Source organism: Neodiprion virginianus, chromosome 2 (genome assembly GCF_021901495.1).
Source record: "Neodiprion virginianus isolate iyNeoVirg1 chromosome 2, iyNeoVirg1.1, whole genome shotgun sequence".
NCBI classification, from domain to species: Eukaryota; Metazoa; Arthropoda; class Insecta; order Hymenoptera; family Diprionidae; genus Neodiprion; species Neodiprion virginianus.
In genome coordinates, this window is record NC_060878.1 from 30,380,566 (window position 1) to 30,398,445 (window position 17,880).

Sequence of the window (17,880 nt, forward strand, 5' to 3'; positions counted from 1 at the left end):
GTGGAAATAAATTTCAGTAATTATAGAATTACATGTAAAATTTTCTGAAATTTCATGCCTTGACCGGTTATGAATACGGGCACTGTTAAAATAATCGATTGTAAAGTGTTATTCCAATAACGTAAGTATTCGGCTAAAAATTCATCCTTCATTTAGTAGTGCGAAGTTGGTTGCGGGCCGCGCCCGGAGTAGTGAGATAAATCGATAAATTGTATCAGTGTAATAATCGACAAGCATTTCTTCCTGTCAAATGGATGATGGCAGCGACGGTCGTTGAAATGATGTCGCAGACGCAGAGCAATGGGTTTCAGTCAAAAAAGAAAGAAGAGGCGGATAATAAAGACAACTTATGGTACGTCAATTTCAAAAAATGAAGAAATTCCTTCACCTGATCACAGCATGTCATAGATAAAATGAAAAAAAAATTCTCACTAGTGTTAAAAAACATTCTTCCGATCTCTACATGACACCCACATATTTTTCACTATATATACGTAGCTAGTTCACACATGCTAATACACACAATGTGAGATTCTCTTTTCTTCCGTACACAGTAATGTGTAGTATAATGTGTTCATGACCCACAGTTCCCCCACTGTATTTTTTGTATTTCAATTCCTTTCCAGGTCCTCTATTTTAGCCGAAGTTCAAAATAGTGGGAACAACAAGCTGCCTTCGTACAAAAATGTTCTGGTACTAGGTAAAGTACATATATCCAAACATGATTAATTTCATGCAACATTGTATTGTAATTTAAAAACGTGTTATGCATCTGAAGTGGTAACAGTGTGAAGGTGGTAGTAGTAGTCATGTGTCACTGAACGCGATGCGTGAGGTATTCGCATGACATCATACTTCCTCACCTTGTCTTGTCAGGTGAGGAAGATGTGTAGGTGTATAATTATTACTTAATAATTTCATTCCTCTATTTATTTTCAGGTGATAATGAGAGTGGTAAGACAACACTCATAGCCAAACTGCAGGGTGTAGAAGACCCGAAAAAAGGTTCTGGTCTCGAGTTTGCTTATATTGATGTTCGTGACGACTACAGAGATGGTAATGAGTCATCGTGTCTCTAAAGTAACAGCTGTAATAGTAACAATAATCATTTCACAGTCAAAGGAATGGTTGAACATGGGGATCAGTTTAGAAATACAATATCGAAGTAAACTATAAACTTAATAGGATAGTTTTAACATTTTCGAAATAATTCATACCTAACCGGATGCTTTTTTGGATAGTATTTAAGTTGTACAGTATGATAATTGACCAATAATTTAATTTTGAAAGAAGATAGGATAGGATTTAAATGTTTATTTATATTCTTTTATCATTTATAAAGGCATACCTGTAGAGTACATCGGCGTTTGCCTGATAGCTATGAAATAAATGAATTTATAATACTAACGTTAATACGGAAAATGAGAAAGGAATTCGGTTCATTAATTTGTTAAATTTTTTAACAAAATGCTAATAATAAAATAACATTATTCCATATGTTGTTATTGAGCCAAACTATTAATTGTTTCAACAGATCAGACAAGGCTGTCGGTTTGGGTACTCGACGGAGATCCTGGTCATACAAATCTATTGAGATTTGCCTTAAGTGCAGAAAGATTTCCACATACCTTAGTGATGTTAGTAGCGGCAATGACTAGTCCATGGGCAATCTTAGAACAACTACAGTCTTGGGCAGCGATACTTGGTGATCACGTTGATAAATTATCTCTTGATAATGACACAAGGCAGCATTGTCGGCAGCTTAGTAAGAATGTCTTCATTTATTTTTTAACTTTGTACAAGGACTTATAAATTGATGCCTCGTCTGATCCGCCTGAGTCTTTTCTTCTCACTTTATTTAGACATCAAAAAGTGGCAGGAGTATACGGAACCTGGCGATGAATTAGATCCGGGAAGTCCATTGAGACGCACCAGCCGCAATCTAGATGAAGAAGCTGTTGATGGTTTACCTTTGCCTGACGGAGTACTCACTACTAATTTGGGTCTGGACGTAGTTGTTGTCATCACGAAAACGGATTATATGACAACGCTCGAAAAAGAACACGATTACAAGTAGGCCTTAAATACTTTACGCACTCTTGTTTATTGTTAGATACATACGCAATAAAACTGAACATATTAACTGTAATTAACAGAAGCATAAATGGACCATAACTCATTTATTATTGATTTTTGATGATTATCAATTCGTACTTTTACCAGGGACGAACATTTCGACTTTATGCAGCAATGGGTGAGACGGTTCTGTCTCCAGTATGGCGCAGGACTGTTTTATACTTCTGCTAAAGAAGACAAAAACTGTGATTTGCTTTATAAATATCTAACACATAGAATTTATTCATTACCTTTTCGAACACCGGCCTTGGTAGTTGAGAAGGATGCTGTACTTATGTGAGTATTTAAATTATCACAATCCTTTCAGGGTTCTGTAGTATTTTTAAGTAACGTCCAACTCTTCCGTACTTACAGTCCTGCTGGATGGGATAACATGAAGAAAATAAGTATTCTCCACGAGAACTTGCAAACGATGAAGCCAGACAGTTATTATCGTGACATTATTACTCAGCCGCAAGTAAATCGCAAGGTAAAGTGTGAACTAATAATTTTATTTTACAGATTACCTCAAACAAAAGAACGTCATGTGTCTCCTAATTGAAAATACATTTAAGACTAAAATACGAGACTTCGTTCATTTTATAACCGTTCGAAGGCAAATAAACCCTTTTTGCATATTTATTGATAACTTTTCTGGTGCTTTATGTATTGAATTCGGATTATAAACAAAAATTAATTACCTCATTGTTGAATACGTGCTAATAGACTGTGGCACGGGAAGTCGAAGTTCAAGCAGAAGAAGAGCAAACCTTCCTTGCCAAACAGCAAGCAGCATTGACCGGTTTCAAAGACCCGACACGGTCGCCAACGACCCGTAACCAGGCAAGCAGTGAAACCATCATACAGGTCATACCAATTATGATTAGAGCATGTTGTTGATATTTGTGAAATTGTAACTAACAGCGAGATTCAGGGAGTCTTTAACTTGTCGAATCATAATATTATATAACAACCAACTGACTAATTTGTAAAAGTCATTAATGCTGAAGCTTTTTGTGATGCCAAATAATCAGAACATATAATTAATTAACGATGAATCATATCGTGACTCACCATCACAGTACAACCGAATATCTATGCAGTATTTTTTTCTCTGAGTCACCTAAAATCATCTGTAGTCCCAATAATTTCAATCCGATTACATTTTTCTTGCTCACTTAAAGTAAATTACTTTTTACGAACTAAATTAGAGTTCCTAAATGATAATAATTGAAATAGCTCAAAGCAAACTTGTGATTCAAGCTTCTAAGTTTTCATTTAACAATGTACATTCATTTTTGTAGCATGCTCTAATTTATTTGTGGTATGAACTTAGATTAACTGTCTCTGGAAATTAGTCTTGCCCCCATATCTACATTTAAATCTGCACCTCAGGTGGCATCACCTAACAAAAAATTGGACCCAAAAAGTGCAGGAAATACACCTGGAGGAGAGGGTGTATTAGCAAATTTCTTCAATTCTCTGCTCTCCAAGAAATCCGGAGCATCCCCAGGTTCTCCAGGAACTCCAGGTGCTGTCGTATCCAGTACAGTTAAAACTGGTAATTTGAATAGAATAAATATATGAACACAAAAATTTAATGTCAAAGAAGCAAAATTTAGCAATTCTTCCTATACAAACTATACTGTCATTGAATTTTCTATTGAAAGTTCTACCCTGTCCACAGAAATAACGAGTCCAGATGCAGGGCCGGTCGACAAAGCGGCTATGCGCAATGATGCGGCAGCTGAGTTGGATCGGCTAACGCGAATGAAAAAAATACCGCCGCCTGATTTAAACTCGTCATCCGAGTGCTAGACCAACGTGAGCTTGTTTTGCGACCCATTCACGATGGCATGGGACTGACTAGTGAGGCTAGCGCTCTGGTTCTAGAACGTCAAGCGATCAATTAGTGGATTTGAAAAGCCTAAAATCTACTGAATATTGAACGCGGCGAGATTGCGGGCAGTGGAAACCGGCGTTTAATCTTGAGAATCCATATTGCCATTCTGAACTGGTTTTTGATCCAATTGTGTTGCTTATCAACGAAAAGTAACTATCGTGCAGTCACTTCTGTCTGCGCACAAGACAGATGCAGCGTACGATTCGTCGTAGTTCATTATACGTGCTTACATAAGCTTGTAATTATTTGTTTCACTAAATAAGAAATAGTGCAAAATCAAACGAAAGTACCTACTTCGATTCATAACGTCCTGGACTATTATTTATTTCTTTTGAAGACGAGAGACAAAGAATCATCTTTTTGGCACGAACTACTGCATATTTACATACTCTTGATTATTTAGATGATTTAATGACTCGTTTTGTGGATAATTTTGGAACCTAATGACTAACGTGGTTGTAATGTGAAAATGGTACGAAGGGAGCAATTTTTCATAATAACGGACGTGCAATATCACATTATGGGAGTTCTGCCTGTTAGTACGAAAGCATTTAACCGTACTATAACCTCAGTAATTGAAATTATACTAATTACTAATAATCGGGTGGAGAATGGGCCGCAAAGGCAATTATATTTTTTTTCCTTCGAGACTAAAATTACTCAAAAAGACATGAAACGAAAAATAAGATAAAATATATATAATGCGCCACAGCAGTTAGACAACAGCCATAATTGTTGTCTGTTGAAAAAATTAAATACTTCATAATATGAAGAATAGGAATCCCTCGAGGTTTAATGTAATGAAATATTTATATAACGTAATAAATAAACTTCAATTAAGCTTACGCACATGCCCTTGCGTCTCGTCATGCATACATATAGTAAGTTATTTAGTGAACCATTGGCAGCAATCTTTATTCCGTTATACAAAAATTCACACTTTTTTTTGACTATTTCTCTTTCTTTTGTTCACATGAAAAAAATTATATTCATTCAGATACGGTAACGTTGAAGTCACTTTTAAGAGTTGTTTTTTCACCACATTACTCAAACTAGCGATCGGTCTAACTTTGATGACGTCAATTGATGAAAGGAGTATATGAGTTTGCACGAGTGTGTAAAAAAAAATTTTTGTAAGAGTTGTATATTTTAATGAGATTTTAGTTTTTGTTCATAGCAGTTAGGTGATTATTGCTTTCACGTGAAAAAAAGGTAACGCTATTTCTCTATCACAAACCATTATGCACTTATTGTATCCTCCGTCTGCAGTCAAAACTCATCTAAAACTGTAAACATTTGTTTTTTGATTATATACATACACGGCTTTATACTCGTCCTAATGAACAGTGTAATATCATCTACATAATTGATAAAAATAAATAATTTTTCATACAGACCTTGTGTTTTATTTCACCAAATAAATAAATCAGTTCAAATTTTTAATTAGAGTTGGTGAAGTCTCGAAGAAGTCTTGTGGGAACTTAGAAGGATAAAAAATTAAGGGCAGATTTAAATTTCGTAATTATTGCTACTTAAGAGAACATTCGGCATTCTTATTTAACCCATTGTACCGTAACATCTGTTCACCCGTGAGATGCGTGTTAGATTTATTTACTATATTTATATATATATATATGTAACATTACAATCAAGGTGTTTATTACACGCGTCAATTACATGTAGGTATGTATAGGCATCATAGCAAGGATATAGCGGTATTATGCTGGAATACGAAGTGCAGCTACCTAAAAATCCCTCTACCTTATCAAAATCCCATTAATGGAAGAGTTTTGTGTTATCGAATGGCTTGAATTGCCACCACCAGTCAAACTGGTAAGAAATTATTTTTAAAATTTAACGCGTGTATTAGCAACGGTAGAAATTTACTCAATACTATGTAAGTGCATCGTTTTCAACACCATCCCAATTCCCTCAACAATGAGATTCCACATTCGCGAACTCATAACATTGTCTGAAAATGTATGGAAATCTTTAAGTCCACAATCCATCGCAATAAATGCTTCTTATAATACGCGACTAATAATTAATATCATTAGCTTGTAAATTATATTTACTATATTATTAGATATCGTGTAGGTTACGTATCTACTATTCATGAGTACTTAAGTACTATAGTGACTGCAGCGTGATAAATTATCGTTTACGTTGAACTTCAGAAGTTGCTCTAAAATAAAATATTTAAAACAATAGACGAACTTTACCAAATCTGTCTAAAGTGCAGCAAATATTGTGCTGTTATTCAACCTCTGAAGAACAATCTGGTTTAGTTCTTATTTTAATTGTAATATTGCGTATCTAATTAAGGCGGATTCAAATGTACACACTACGCAGATTCGTTGCCGAACACGATTAGGATTTTCACCATCACCATCACCACGAGAGATGAATAATAAAATCAATTGCAAAATGTTTTGCATCGGATTTTCTAAGACAATTTGATGCGAGTATTTTTATTAAAACGATTATTACTGGAGGATTATTTTGACGTTATTATCTCATATCGGCTTTCTAGATTTAATAATTACAAATAATTTTTTCCACGGAATATTACGATGCTTCGATTTAATCGGAAGAACAGACAGTAAATATTTACCAATTATAAATGCACGGAAAAATGCAGTAACAAATACTGTACAATTGATACTTATATAACAATAATCATTAGTTTATCCGTTAACTAAATTTAAATAGGCCAACCAGCTGGAAGAAGAAATTAATATAAATTTAGGTTCAAGATTGTCAAATCTTTGTCGACGGAATCACGATCAAGATAAAAAATTGTCAGAGCTATATTTACAATTCTAAAATACTAACAGATTCTAAAACAGGATTCTCACAAATTAGTCTTGGCAACGTGAAAGGTTTTTCTGTATAAGCTGTTGTTGAAATTGATTTCTGTGCTGCTGTATATGAATCGAGTATGCTTATGAACGATATTGTGATAATGATATAAATAAAGAAAGAAATTGTATATTGAACAGCGGGATCGCAATTTTTTGTTACCAAAAACCATCATGTAAAAGAATCCTAACACATTTTTCATCAACTGCAATATTGCATCACAGATCACAGGCAGCAACGTTCATCACAATGCCGACATTTATTAGATGCTTTAGTGTAAATATTAAGCGTACTTCGGTATAGTGACCCCGACAGCATATCAGACTATTTTATGTATAATGTTATTATAATTGAACTGATAAAACTAATTTTACCTTCTCTAATAAAGCAAAATGCGTTTATCGACGGCTTTTCGACAGATCGGGCATTCGGACATTCGATCACCGCACATCTGGCATGTGCCATGTCCGCAAAGGAAGATCATATTTTTCAGACGATCTAAGCAAACTGGGCACATTGTCTGAAAAGGAAAATGAATATCGCAATAAGGATGTCCCAAACAATTGACATGATTTTTCCGTAGACGCAAAAGTTGGCCGAAAAATATCTCCACGTATAGGTTTTCTTTTCATTAATACCTGTTCCTTAATGTCTTGTAGCTGTTGCTGGAGTTTTTGTATGTCACTGTGCGACGTATCACGGCTTCCGTTATTCATCAGCGTAGCTTCTCCTTCATTAGGAATTAGAGGCGCTGGCTCTTCTTCGGGATCTGCTTTCACTTCGGATATGGTACCTGCGTAATGTACATGTTTTACGAGAATTGAAATAGTGGATGAGGGAAAGGAGGAATTTCGGAACCACAACTGATATGTACATAATTATAAAGACCTATTCAACATTCAAGTACGATTACCTCCTCCTCCGCAGCATATGGAGAGCGGTACCATGTGTTGAATTTGAGCCCGGCATTGGACGCACTTTTTCATCAACGAGGCACAACTTTCGCAAGCACACATGTGACTGCAGGGTCGAAATAGTACTCCTGCTTTACGATCAGAGCAAACGACGCATTCTTCAATCTGTGAGCATCGTGAGAAAATAATTGTCAACTTACTTTTCCTGGCTATTGGGATTGGAGAAGGAATATATCGATTTATCAGCAAATGGAGTATTGCTATACACATGTACCTTAATTCTAGATAGAACATTTTCTCGGCAGATCAGACACTTCTTTACTCTAGGTGCACAGACGTTGCAGCAAGCTACGTGTCCACAGGGATTAAATAGAGTCTCTCTCTTTCCATCCGAACATACCAGACATTCGTCGATCGCTGCTGACGGTACAGGAGCTTCGATGTCGTGCCTATAATACGAAAGTGATTTATACAAATTTTTCAATTTAGGCAAAAAAGTAACGAGGTTGGATGAAGAAAATCATTTGACGGTTGCTGAAGGAAAAAAAAATGCGATTTCTTTAACGTTACGAATTTGTGAGAAATAATTATAATCGAATTCATAAGAAAGAAATGTAATCTCCATTTCAGATTCTATTTTTTCACAGTTGTCTGTGATGGGTTCAAAAAAAAAAAATCCGATTTTTTTCAAGTAATTCTAAATCGCAGTGATTGATGAAACTTAATTCCCCGTGTTAACACTTTTTTAAAAGAATGGTCGGAGCAATACAATCTTCGATATTTGTCAACCAAAAAGAATTGAAAAGAAAAAGGAAACACTTGATCGTGCATTTTGAATCTATAACCAAAACTGCACAAATTACAGGGTACAAAGGAGGGGAAATTGAAAGCATAGAAGCCGTCGAATCATTTTCGACGGTTGAAACAATACAAAAAACGTGGATTTCTGCTGAGGCTATATATATATATTATTATATATATATTATTAAACTGAACGCAATATTGTAAAGTATGAATTTTTGCCCGTACGATTCTTTGTCCTTGTGGCATTTGGTCAAAGTTTTGCAGAGGTTTGGATCAGGGCAGAGGTCGAGAGGAGTTTGTCCTTTCTTATTTTTCAGGGTAAGATCGGCCCCGTGAGCAGCCAGGAAGCAGGCGATAGACGCACTGCTCTTTTTATCCTGGCCCTGGGCCCCAAGACCCATAAGAAGTCTACCGACGTCCTGAACATCCTGGAGTTGTCGTAACTGAGACAACGTGTGATGTCTCAGAGCTTCGTGCAGCGGCGTATCTCCGTCTTTGTCAGCCACGTTTAAATTCGCACCTTCGCGGACCAGGAGCTGGATAAGAGAAGTAAAAAAAAATAAATAAATAAATAAATAAAAACTTGACCATCGAGTAGCGGAGGTCTTATGGGGACCCAACAACCCAGAAACCAAAGCAATAATTAATTTAAATACGGCGTAGGTATTTAATTGCAAGAGCAGTTATTCGTTTGAGTTTTTTTTATTCAATCTCGACTATGTGCAACAAAATAGGAGCTTTGACAGCCTGCACCAAGTTTTTACTGTCGTTAGATTCGTACTATCGATCGAAAACGATCGGCTGATCGCTCCCTTCTCAACGCCGTATTGCATATTGTGGGCAGTCACGTCCATAATTTGGTTTCCAATTTGCACAGACCGCGTTTACACTCACCCTCACTATCTGTGTGTGCTGCCTTTCGACGGCTAGGTGTAAAGCGGTCTGCAGATTTACGTTCTGCAAGTCTAAGTCGGCTTTGCCGGCTTGCGCTAATTGCTCGGCAACTTCTACGTGGTTGTTAAGGGCGGCTAGGTGCAGGGCCGTGTACCCATCGTCCTTCTTTTCATCCACTATCCACGGTCTCGGAAGTTTCGAAAGGAGAACACGCATCGCACTGTAAAATAGAAAAATTCATAGGTGGAATTAATCTTTAAAAATTATTGTGCAAATGAGGATTATTGATGATTCTCGGGAAAAAATTAATTTGCAGAGTCGGTTTGAATAATAATGGTTATTTTTTTTTTTGTTTTACTTCGCTAAGGTGTCTGATGATAAGCTGAATTACGAAACAGTTAGGTACCTTGTACTATCTATAAGGGCAGTTTGGCGCGAACGTTTGAATTATTATTCATTCCTTGAACTTTGTAAAACTTTGAGAATATATAACGTTAGTCATCTGCATCCAATTTGCAAATGTAAGTTTCATTTAAATTCTTCCCCGGCTTCTTCGCTTGGCTTGGAAGAAACAAAACCGCGAACAAAAGTTAAAAAAAAAAAAAAAGAAGAAGAAGAACAAAAAGAAAAAAATCGAGACTTTGTCCAGATCACAATAGGTATTATCATATTGCGACGTTTGAAATATCTTGATAAAAACATAGGCGTCAAATTACAAACCGCCCAGATATATTCCGGATCAAATTTTTCACAGTATAAAGTGAAATATTTTTATGAGCAAAGTTCGCCCATTTTCCTACCAGAGAAATGGTTTGAAAAGTATTTCAGAACTGTCCAACTACTTTCGCGTGATATAACTTTCGGGTTTGAAATTGTTCGCTGCATGTATCCTGTTTCCTGCACATCTGAGAATAGCGGTGATCAGTTCACTGAGCGGAAATCAAACTTGTTGCGACCCCATTCCGTGAAGAAGAGAAGATAATTTAAATTCAGAAGAAGAAATTATAAAAAAAAAAAAAATACGTAGGTATGCAATAAAAATGATACAATTCTCATAAAATACTTATGCGTGCGAAGGTTAAACTTGGGAGTGCCTTTCATTCTCCGAGTTTCTTCAATTTCATTCTCAATATGTCAATATAAAAATAATATCTAGTCTTCACAGATTTTCATAATATGTACATACACGAATATTATACAATAACGTTTAAATTTATTTAACGAACGGTTTGTGATGCCAAGAGCGAACTTTTGCCCAAGACCCGGTTTTGTTCCGGCGGTGATTTTTTGTAAAATCAATTTCCCATGCGACCAGGATACCGTCAGAGAAAATGAGAACAGGCATATTATCCGAATCATATCCGAGTCTGTAAACTGCGGCGGAGGATCTCCGTCGAGCCGGTGCCCTGCACATGTGCAGAGTCTGGTGCACCGCTACCGTCTTCGTCTCCCGTCTCCCGTCCCGTTTCTAGGGGTAACCGCGTTGGCCGGGAGGTCAGTTTCTTTGGCTGAATCCCTCGAGGAGGCCCGGTAAGACACTGACAACAGCTGTTAGCTCTGGAGCTTCGTCATGGTCCCCGTGCCTTCTCGGGCCAAAAACCCACCCGTGGGGCATAATTTTTGCATTGTCGAGAGCGTCGAGTTGTCGGAACTATTCGCAATTTTACGGTAGATTGAATTTACTTTGGATTTTTTTTTTTTTTTATTACTTTTCCTGGAATATCGAAAGAATTTAGTTCATACGTTATAACTGTTAGTTTGAAAAGTAACCGAGTGAAAATCACTTCGAGATCAATCGGTTCACGTTGTTTTTGGAGGAGGGGGTGGATTTATACCAGCTATTTCGGATATTGGCAATTGATCAGTGTCGCTACTAAATCATCGAAACTTCGACCAATTTTGTACATATATTTTATATAACATATATATAAATGAACGAAACTCGAAGCGTCGAGAGCCGTTATTCGTTCGACGCTGTTATTCCGTTAGGAAACTTTTGTCTCGTCCTATAGTATGGCTCCCTATGATTTAGAGCCCGGTAGTGACGCTGACGATAAAGAGAATCGCACAGTTTATTTTTGCAAGACCTGCTGCCACGCCAACGCCCGCTATTACCAAAGCTTTAAAATATACGACTGTGGATATACAGACATATAGGACGCTTTACTTGGGCGTAAACAAATTTATAAAAAGAGAGAGAGAGAGAGAGAGAGAGAGAAAAAAAACGCTAAATGGTGAAAAAGAACCTCTTATAACGTCACGTATATTGTATAACGTTCGTCACAGGTGCAGTGTTTATTTTAAATACCGACGCGGGTAAACCAGAAAATCGCGGACAGATTCGCTCATTTTCTAACAGACATGACCGAGGATACAACTCTACGATGAATCTCCGTTAAACGCCGGGCGAACACTTGCCTTCGTATAAGTTGTAGGTAGGCAGAGGCGCCGAGGCGTTTTGGAGAGACCAACTCATGGCGCCGTTCGTTACGACCGTGTTTAATAATTAATAAATTTAATTATCTCAGCGGAACAGCTACCGTCGCTGTTACCAACCACTGTTGCGGCTTCTGCCACCGCGGCACAGCGTAACAATTATGACGTACAGAGTACAACGTACGCTATATAATATTATTGCGATAATTGCTTGATTAGCACCAATTTTAATTACGATGAGCAGAGTTAGTTGTGTGCTATTGTTAATACTTCGCAGAGTTGACCCGTTACGCGATTGTCTACGATATTTCTTACGTAAAATAGATATACCGTTTATATCATTCACGGGTATATACCTGATGCTTTTAGGGATTAATATACGAGTATGACTGAGTTTGGGCACCTCAGTTTTCCTTATTTCCGTAGCTCCGTGACGTTAATTTTTTCTCCTTTATCTGTTGCATCGCGCACTTCACTCTCCGCTTCGGCGGTTTGACAAGTCTTGAAATTCTATTTATCTTCCCTCAATTGCACGCGCAGCGCGAGGAACTTTGTTTAGGTAGATTGTTACAAAGTTGAAATTTCTATCAGTCAGTTGGGCGGCCGCCGCCTGCACCTCGGAACGAATCCAATTCCATCAAACTTGGAGTAATAAATAACGGCTTCGATTCTCACTCCCTGCCCCCCCCCCCCCCCTTGCGCATCGCTGTCAGTCATATTTTGGATTTCCGCTTTACGGACGCGTCATTGCCGCCTCGAATGCGCCTCGCGGCTATTCGCTTACTTCGAAACTTCACAGCCCCCCCGGATTTCTCGCTGGAACGACTCTCGTGACGTCGTTGTGAAATATACGTACGTTTTTCTATCCGTGCCGGGACTCCGGGGGTTCAGGAAAACTCGCAGGGCACTTTTTGACGGAGATTCTTTACTGTTGTACGGAGGGGTGAAAATCGGCGGAGGAAGAAAATAATGGCTGTCAATTAACTCGCGGAAAGAGAGTAAAATAAAGGGATCATCGGTATTCCCGGTGGATATTCGAAGACCATTAGTTGGAGCGTGAAGTTGTCCTCGTCGATCCTCAAGCTTCCCATAATTTATGCGTTCAATACGTTCCGCGCTGCGTCACGCTGTCATCTTTCGACTCTCGCCGCTTTTTCTCATCGCGGGCGTTTTAAGTCATACGAGGGTGAGAGTCTAAGGGAGGGAGGGAGGGGTTTGGACGTGATCGTGACGGGGGTTGTCGGCGGTGAAAAAAATATATTAATTTCAAGCTTCCTTAAAGTTATTGCAAAAAATTCGATAGCACTCTTCAAAACTTTTTCGCGGTTGTACGGCAATGGCAATCATATCAAATAAAATACGACGCGATCGTCTCTCCCTGAAAAAGAGAAAGAGAAATGGAAAACGATGAAGAAGAAAAAGGAAGCGAAGAAATTGACGAAGAGGCATGCGGAGAGCGGGTAGGGAGGGAGGGAGAGAAAGAGAAGGAGATATTTGGAGGGAAAGGCAAAAGTGCTTTTATAATGCGAAAAAGTTATACCATGCGGCTGAGACGTGCGTCGTCGTATATTTATGCACGTATATACGTATAACAAATATACGTGCCTTCGTAATAAAATCTATAAATTTTAGGGAAATGTCCGGAGAAGAGCGTCGAGTATGTGAAGATGTGTGCAGTTAAAATGAATTACCTGCTCCCGAGCAAACTTTATTCGTATATCGTACCTACAGAGTTGTAGCTGAAGACTTTCGTCAAATAGATCGGCGAAGATTGGTACGATTGGTGACAAAAAAAAAAAGATGAGAAAAATCTAAACGGGATGATACCAGACGTATGATATTAATCGGACTGAATTCGAATAATATTCAAGCATTCCTGATATTCGTATAACAGTGCAAACATTGGGAGTAATTGCAGAGGAAATCAAACGAGGTTTTTCTTTGGTTTTTTTTTTTTTTTTTTTCGCGCAGGTTCACCGTAACGTACAAAGTTCAATAATTGACTCAGGAATAAAAGTAAAATGAAAACGTGGCAGAAAAATTATACGAATAAGGATTCCAAGACAGCCGAAGGAATGTTTCAGGCGTATGTTTTATAGCGTGATTCTCGAAGCACCTGGTGAGATGTAAAAATTTACCAGTAAATTTTCAGTCTGCAGAAAAAAGCACGTGGGCTCGTACCTCCACGTGGGCCATGTGGCGATGATGCTTGCAGAGTTCCTGAAAAGTTTCTTTTTTCTCCTCCCTCTCTCTCTCTCTCTCTCTCTCTCGCTCTTTCTCTTTTTCCCTTTTTCCGTTTCACCGAGAGACCGGCAAGTGCAGGGGGGCGAGAGGAAAAAGGATAGAGAAAGAGAGAAGGAAAGTGGTGAGGGAAGGTTAAGCGCGTTTGTGAAATCTGATAGGTTCTTCGTACATCGGTGTACGGTATCCTGCGGATGGCGGGAGAAGGGCTGGAAGAGATAGAGAGAGGATCTTGAGAGAGCGACGCACTTTGGGTCAATGCGATCGCATGGCTCACGCTCCAGTGGCAACATCCTAAAGATACTGCAGGTAGGCACGGGGAATATCGGAAGCAGAGAACGGAATAAAAGCGGGGGGATCCCCCGTGCACACACAAAATGCCTTTCGCGTATTTTTCGAGTGCTTCTTTACAGTCGGAGTGGATTGGATCGGACGAAAGTAGGCAATTGATCGGATAATAGGAAAGATGCGATATTCCTTTCCTCGGATCCTCAGTTCCTGGATTCCCTCATGGTCCGACCAGGAACGCTATCCTCTCTCCTCGGGGTATAAAGAACAGTCTCCATGTCTTATATCCGAGGGTGCGGTGCGGGGTGTCTCAATTGCAAAAGAAAAAGCAGCCAGATTGTTTTTGCGGCGAGCACTTTCGCGGCTAGCCGTGCGAGGGGAGATTTGATACGCCGTGGAAAATCCTAGAGCATTCCGCGTCTCGCCAACCCGTAAGTTCTAACTATTCAACAAAAAAAAAGCTCCGCGCATTTCGACAGACGACTAGAAAAAGTCGCGATTCGAGGCGAGGCGTAGGTTTTGGAAAAATCAATTTAGTCCGTCGATTATTGGCAGTCAACGATGGAAATGCCCAAATCAATAAATTGCTACACACACACGAACGCATTCCTGCACTGGTTGTTTATTAATATTTTTGCTTGTTACGCGAATGGATTATCCGCACATCTCGTTCTAATAGCTTAATGTATTAGTTAAATAAATTGAATAACTCCCGATCATCCGCCTTCTTCTTTCCTTCTCTTTTTTTTTCTTTTTCGGAAACGAAAACACGCTTCCCTAATTATCCCTGTTTTTTTTTTATCCGTCCGCTACTATACGCGTACCTATCCGTCGGTCCAGGAATACGCGTTAAGCCGACAGTTGTCCAACATTCACCACCATCGAGGACAAACGCTATTCCCGGAGTTATGTGACGAGAGGGAAAGAGAAGGGAAAAAAGAAAAGTGAGATTAAAAAACATCTATGCAAGTAACATTACACCGACTCTTTAGTGTCCACTTGAAACGATCCTTGAAAAATAAGAAAAGAACACGGTTTTACCTCACCTTCCGTTTCCGGGTAACTTATGGCAAAGTCAAATTGTTACAGACTATCTCCGATTTTGCTCGAAAAATGGGCCGTTTTTCCTCCTTTCCCAAAATTTATTCTTTTTGCCACGTACTTGTAGGCGCAGCGATTCAAGGGGTTATCTTAAATCTCACTCCCGGTGTAAACTTGAGGAGCGAATTGTCGTGGACGCAGGTTACACGTTCCGCAGATTGTAGGAGAATGGCGGTGCAAGGGGTCGAATAAAGCAGAGCTGAGCGAGCTCATCTGTCAGAGGGATATATTTACGGAGTAAAATACTGTCAACAAACGTTGCAGGTTGTACATACTCTCAAGGCCCCTTGAGCTCTCCTCCTTTTTCGTCCTACAGCAGCAGGACCGACAACGACCAAAGGATTCCCGAGGTAGGAAACAGGGTCTCCTTGTGTCAAGCCTATCTCGTGCTTGAGTGTTGCCGTGTTTACGTTGATGGACAGCTTCTGGGTTAGTTCCACCACCTGGTGCCTCGTTCAACGACCAACCAAGAACGCTGTCATCCCCCTACACCCCCCCCAAACCAACGCCGGGTATGTGTATGTGGTCAAAATCCAATTTTACAAATATCCGTAAAGGTCTCCTTGGCGATGATGGACGTCAGAAACTTTCTGCACGTATAAGGGTGCGGTTGAGAAATAATTTTCGACATTGCAGCGAGGGTCGAAAATTAATCTCGGTCATTCTCTTCAGGTTCTTAAGCCAGACGCGATGCATTTTTGACACGCCTTTTTACTCGCAAAGTCGATTTATCAGGTAGACATCGGAATTGTACGAAAAAAAGGTAAAAAAAAAAAATAGAAAACAATTTTACAGTAGAAATTACTTTTTCTCTCTATTATCAATTCAACGAGTCTTGGATATTTTTTTATAAGCGAGAATTGAATTTTTTTTTTTTAAACCTTCTTTCCCTCAATTCTTGAAGGTGTCAGTAATTTGAGGGAGAACTTGTAGCTAAAACTGATCGGAATGAGGAGCATCTTGGAATCGTTGAAATTACTTAAAAGTTGAATGTTTTTATTTTTATATTTGTCTTGCGTGTATTTATAATAAAGAAGAGATGAAAATTCTCATTCATCCGAAACTTCCTCAATACAACCGTTTATTTTCTGAACAATATTTGCCGCCCCCCCCCTCCCCCCCTCGCGACGCGACGTTATATTATATTACAATCGAAGCAACCATCTGCACACAGTGGCGGGTGGTATTTTTCCCTTTGGTATTTCTACTCTCGAGCTGTAAACAAGTCGTTTTCGTCGTACGACGACTAGGAGCCAGGACTACGAAGACGATGAAGAGGAGTAAAAAAAGGAACGAGAAGGGGCAGTAGCCTCAGTCTCGAATGAAATTTCCCTATTCCGCAAGTCCGGCATCTACATAGGCATGAGGCGAAGGGTCCCGGTTACGCCAACGGGCCAATGGTACGTCGTAATTTATTTTTACGTTCCCGTAATAGATATGAAAAACGCGCGCTATAGGGGTGAGGGAGGGGCGGGGGGGGGGGGGGGGAGAGAGAAATAACTGCGACTGGAAAGAAACTTGGTCTCGGATGCATCTTCGGGAAAAGAAAACGAAAAAAAAAAAAATATATGTATATTAAAAGCGTTAAGGAGGCCTTTTCCTAGCGGGGCTAACATTTCACCCCGTCTCCGAAAATTTCTGTAACGTAATTAAAAATAAGCGAGTAACAACGCACGAAATAAAAAAGTTGTAAAGGAAAGAAAAAAAAAATGAAAAAAAAAATACTCGGCAAAGAAAATAAAGTGAAAAAAAGAAAAACGATTATAAAAGTAGATGATAAAAAATAGAAAATATATATGCTTAAGGGGGGGAGGACGGCTAAGGAGCGCGTGACGAGGATCATGTGCGTGTGTAAGATCGCTGCGGGTTTAATAAAAATAGCGTCGCGACGCGTCGGTCGTTGGTTTTCTCTCTCTTGTAGCACCGCGTGCGCCGGCATTATTCGGGGATGCATATCGGTAGGCGCGCGGCGTCGCGGTGCTACGGCCGTCACCGTAACGCGATTTAATTTTAGACCCCCGTGCGGACGTCGAGAAATTCATACTTGCAGCTGCAGCGGCGGCGGCGGGGGGGCAAGGAGCGATGCCGAATCATCGAAAAAATGACGATCCACGTCGCTGGCCTCGGGGTTATTCAACGCCGAAAAGAGATGATCGTGTGTAACGGCGAGGTGGAGGAAGAGGGTGAAAGAGGGCAGCCCTGACGAAGACGAAGAAGAAGAAGAAGAAGAAGAAGACCAGACGCCGCGGGCGATCGTAGACTGGGAATAATAGAGGCGGATCCCTATCCTCAGCCGAGCTTCTTCTTCTTCTTCTCCTTCGT

At 39.4% G+C, this 17,880-nt stretch overlaps 2 protein-coding genes across 5 annotated transcripts in view; one reads left to right on the plus strand and one right to left on the minus strand.

Annotated features, from left to right (window-relative positions):
* The first annotated feature begins 6 nt into the window (after positions 1-6).
* On the plus strand, positions 7-5,412 carry LOC124298575 (cytoplasmic dynein 1 light intermediate chain 2). 2 transcript variants are annotated; one of them, XM_046750759.1, is made up of 11 exons: positions 7-121; positions 255-352; positions 627-700; positions 940-1,056; positions 1,535-1,765; positions 1,863-2,073; positions 2,224-2,412; positions 2,491-2,605; positions 2,842-2,982; positions 3,511-3,676; positions 3,803-5,412. In XM_046750759.1, exons 2-11 carry the CDS (start codon positions 255-257, stop codon positions 3,931-3,933), a joined length of 1,473 nt encoding a protein of 490 aa, XP_046606715.1. In that variant the 5' UTR covers positions 7-121; the 3' UTR covers positions 3,934-5,412. The 2 variants fall into 2 exon arrangements, with proteins under 2 accessions (XP_046606715.1, XP_046606716.1); XM_046750760.1 differs by lacking the exon at positions 7-121 and having other exon boundaries at positions 197-352; positions 2,842-2,958.
* Positions 4,393-17,880, minus strand: part of LOC124298572 (E3 ubiquitin-protein ligase MIB1) — a 247,776-nt gene continuing 234,288 nt past the window's right edge. The window contains exons 10-16 of one of the 3 annotated variants that reach the window (XM_046750754.1): positions 9,493-9,712; positions 8,824-9,134; positions 8,069-8,243; positions 7,794-7,959; positions 7,519-7,673; positions 7,255-7,400; positions 4,393-5,498 (exon numbers count right to left, since the gene is read on the minus strand). In XM_046750754.1, the coding sequence (XP_046606710.1) occupies positions 7,260-7,400; positions 7,519-7,673; positions 7,794-7,959; positions 8,069-8,243; positions 8,824-9,134; positions 9,493-9,712 (1,168 nt within the window). In that variant the 3' untranslated portion in view covers positions 4,393-5,498; positions 7,255-7,259. Of the gene's footprint in view, positions 7,401-7,518; positions 7,674-7,793; positions 7,960-8,068; positions 8,244-8,823; positions 9,135-9,492; positions 9,713-17,880 lie in introns of all 3 variants that reach the window. The other 2 variants (XM_046750753.1, XM_046750752.1) reach the window with 2 other exon arrangements.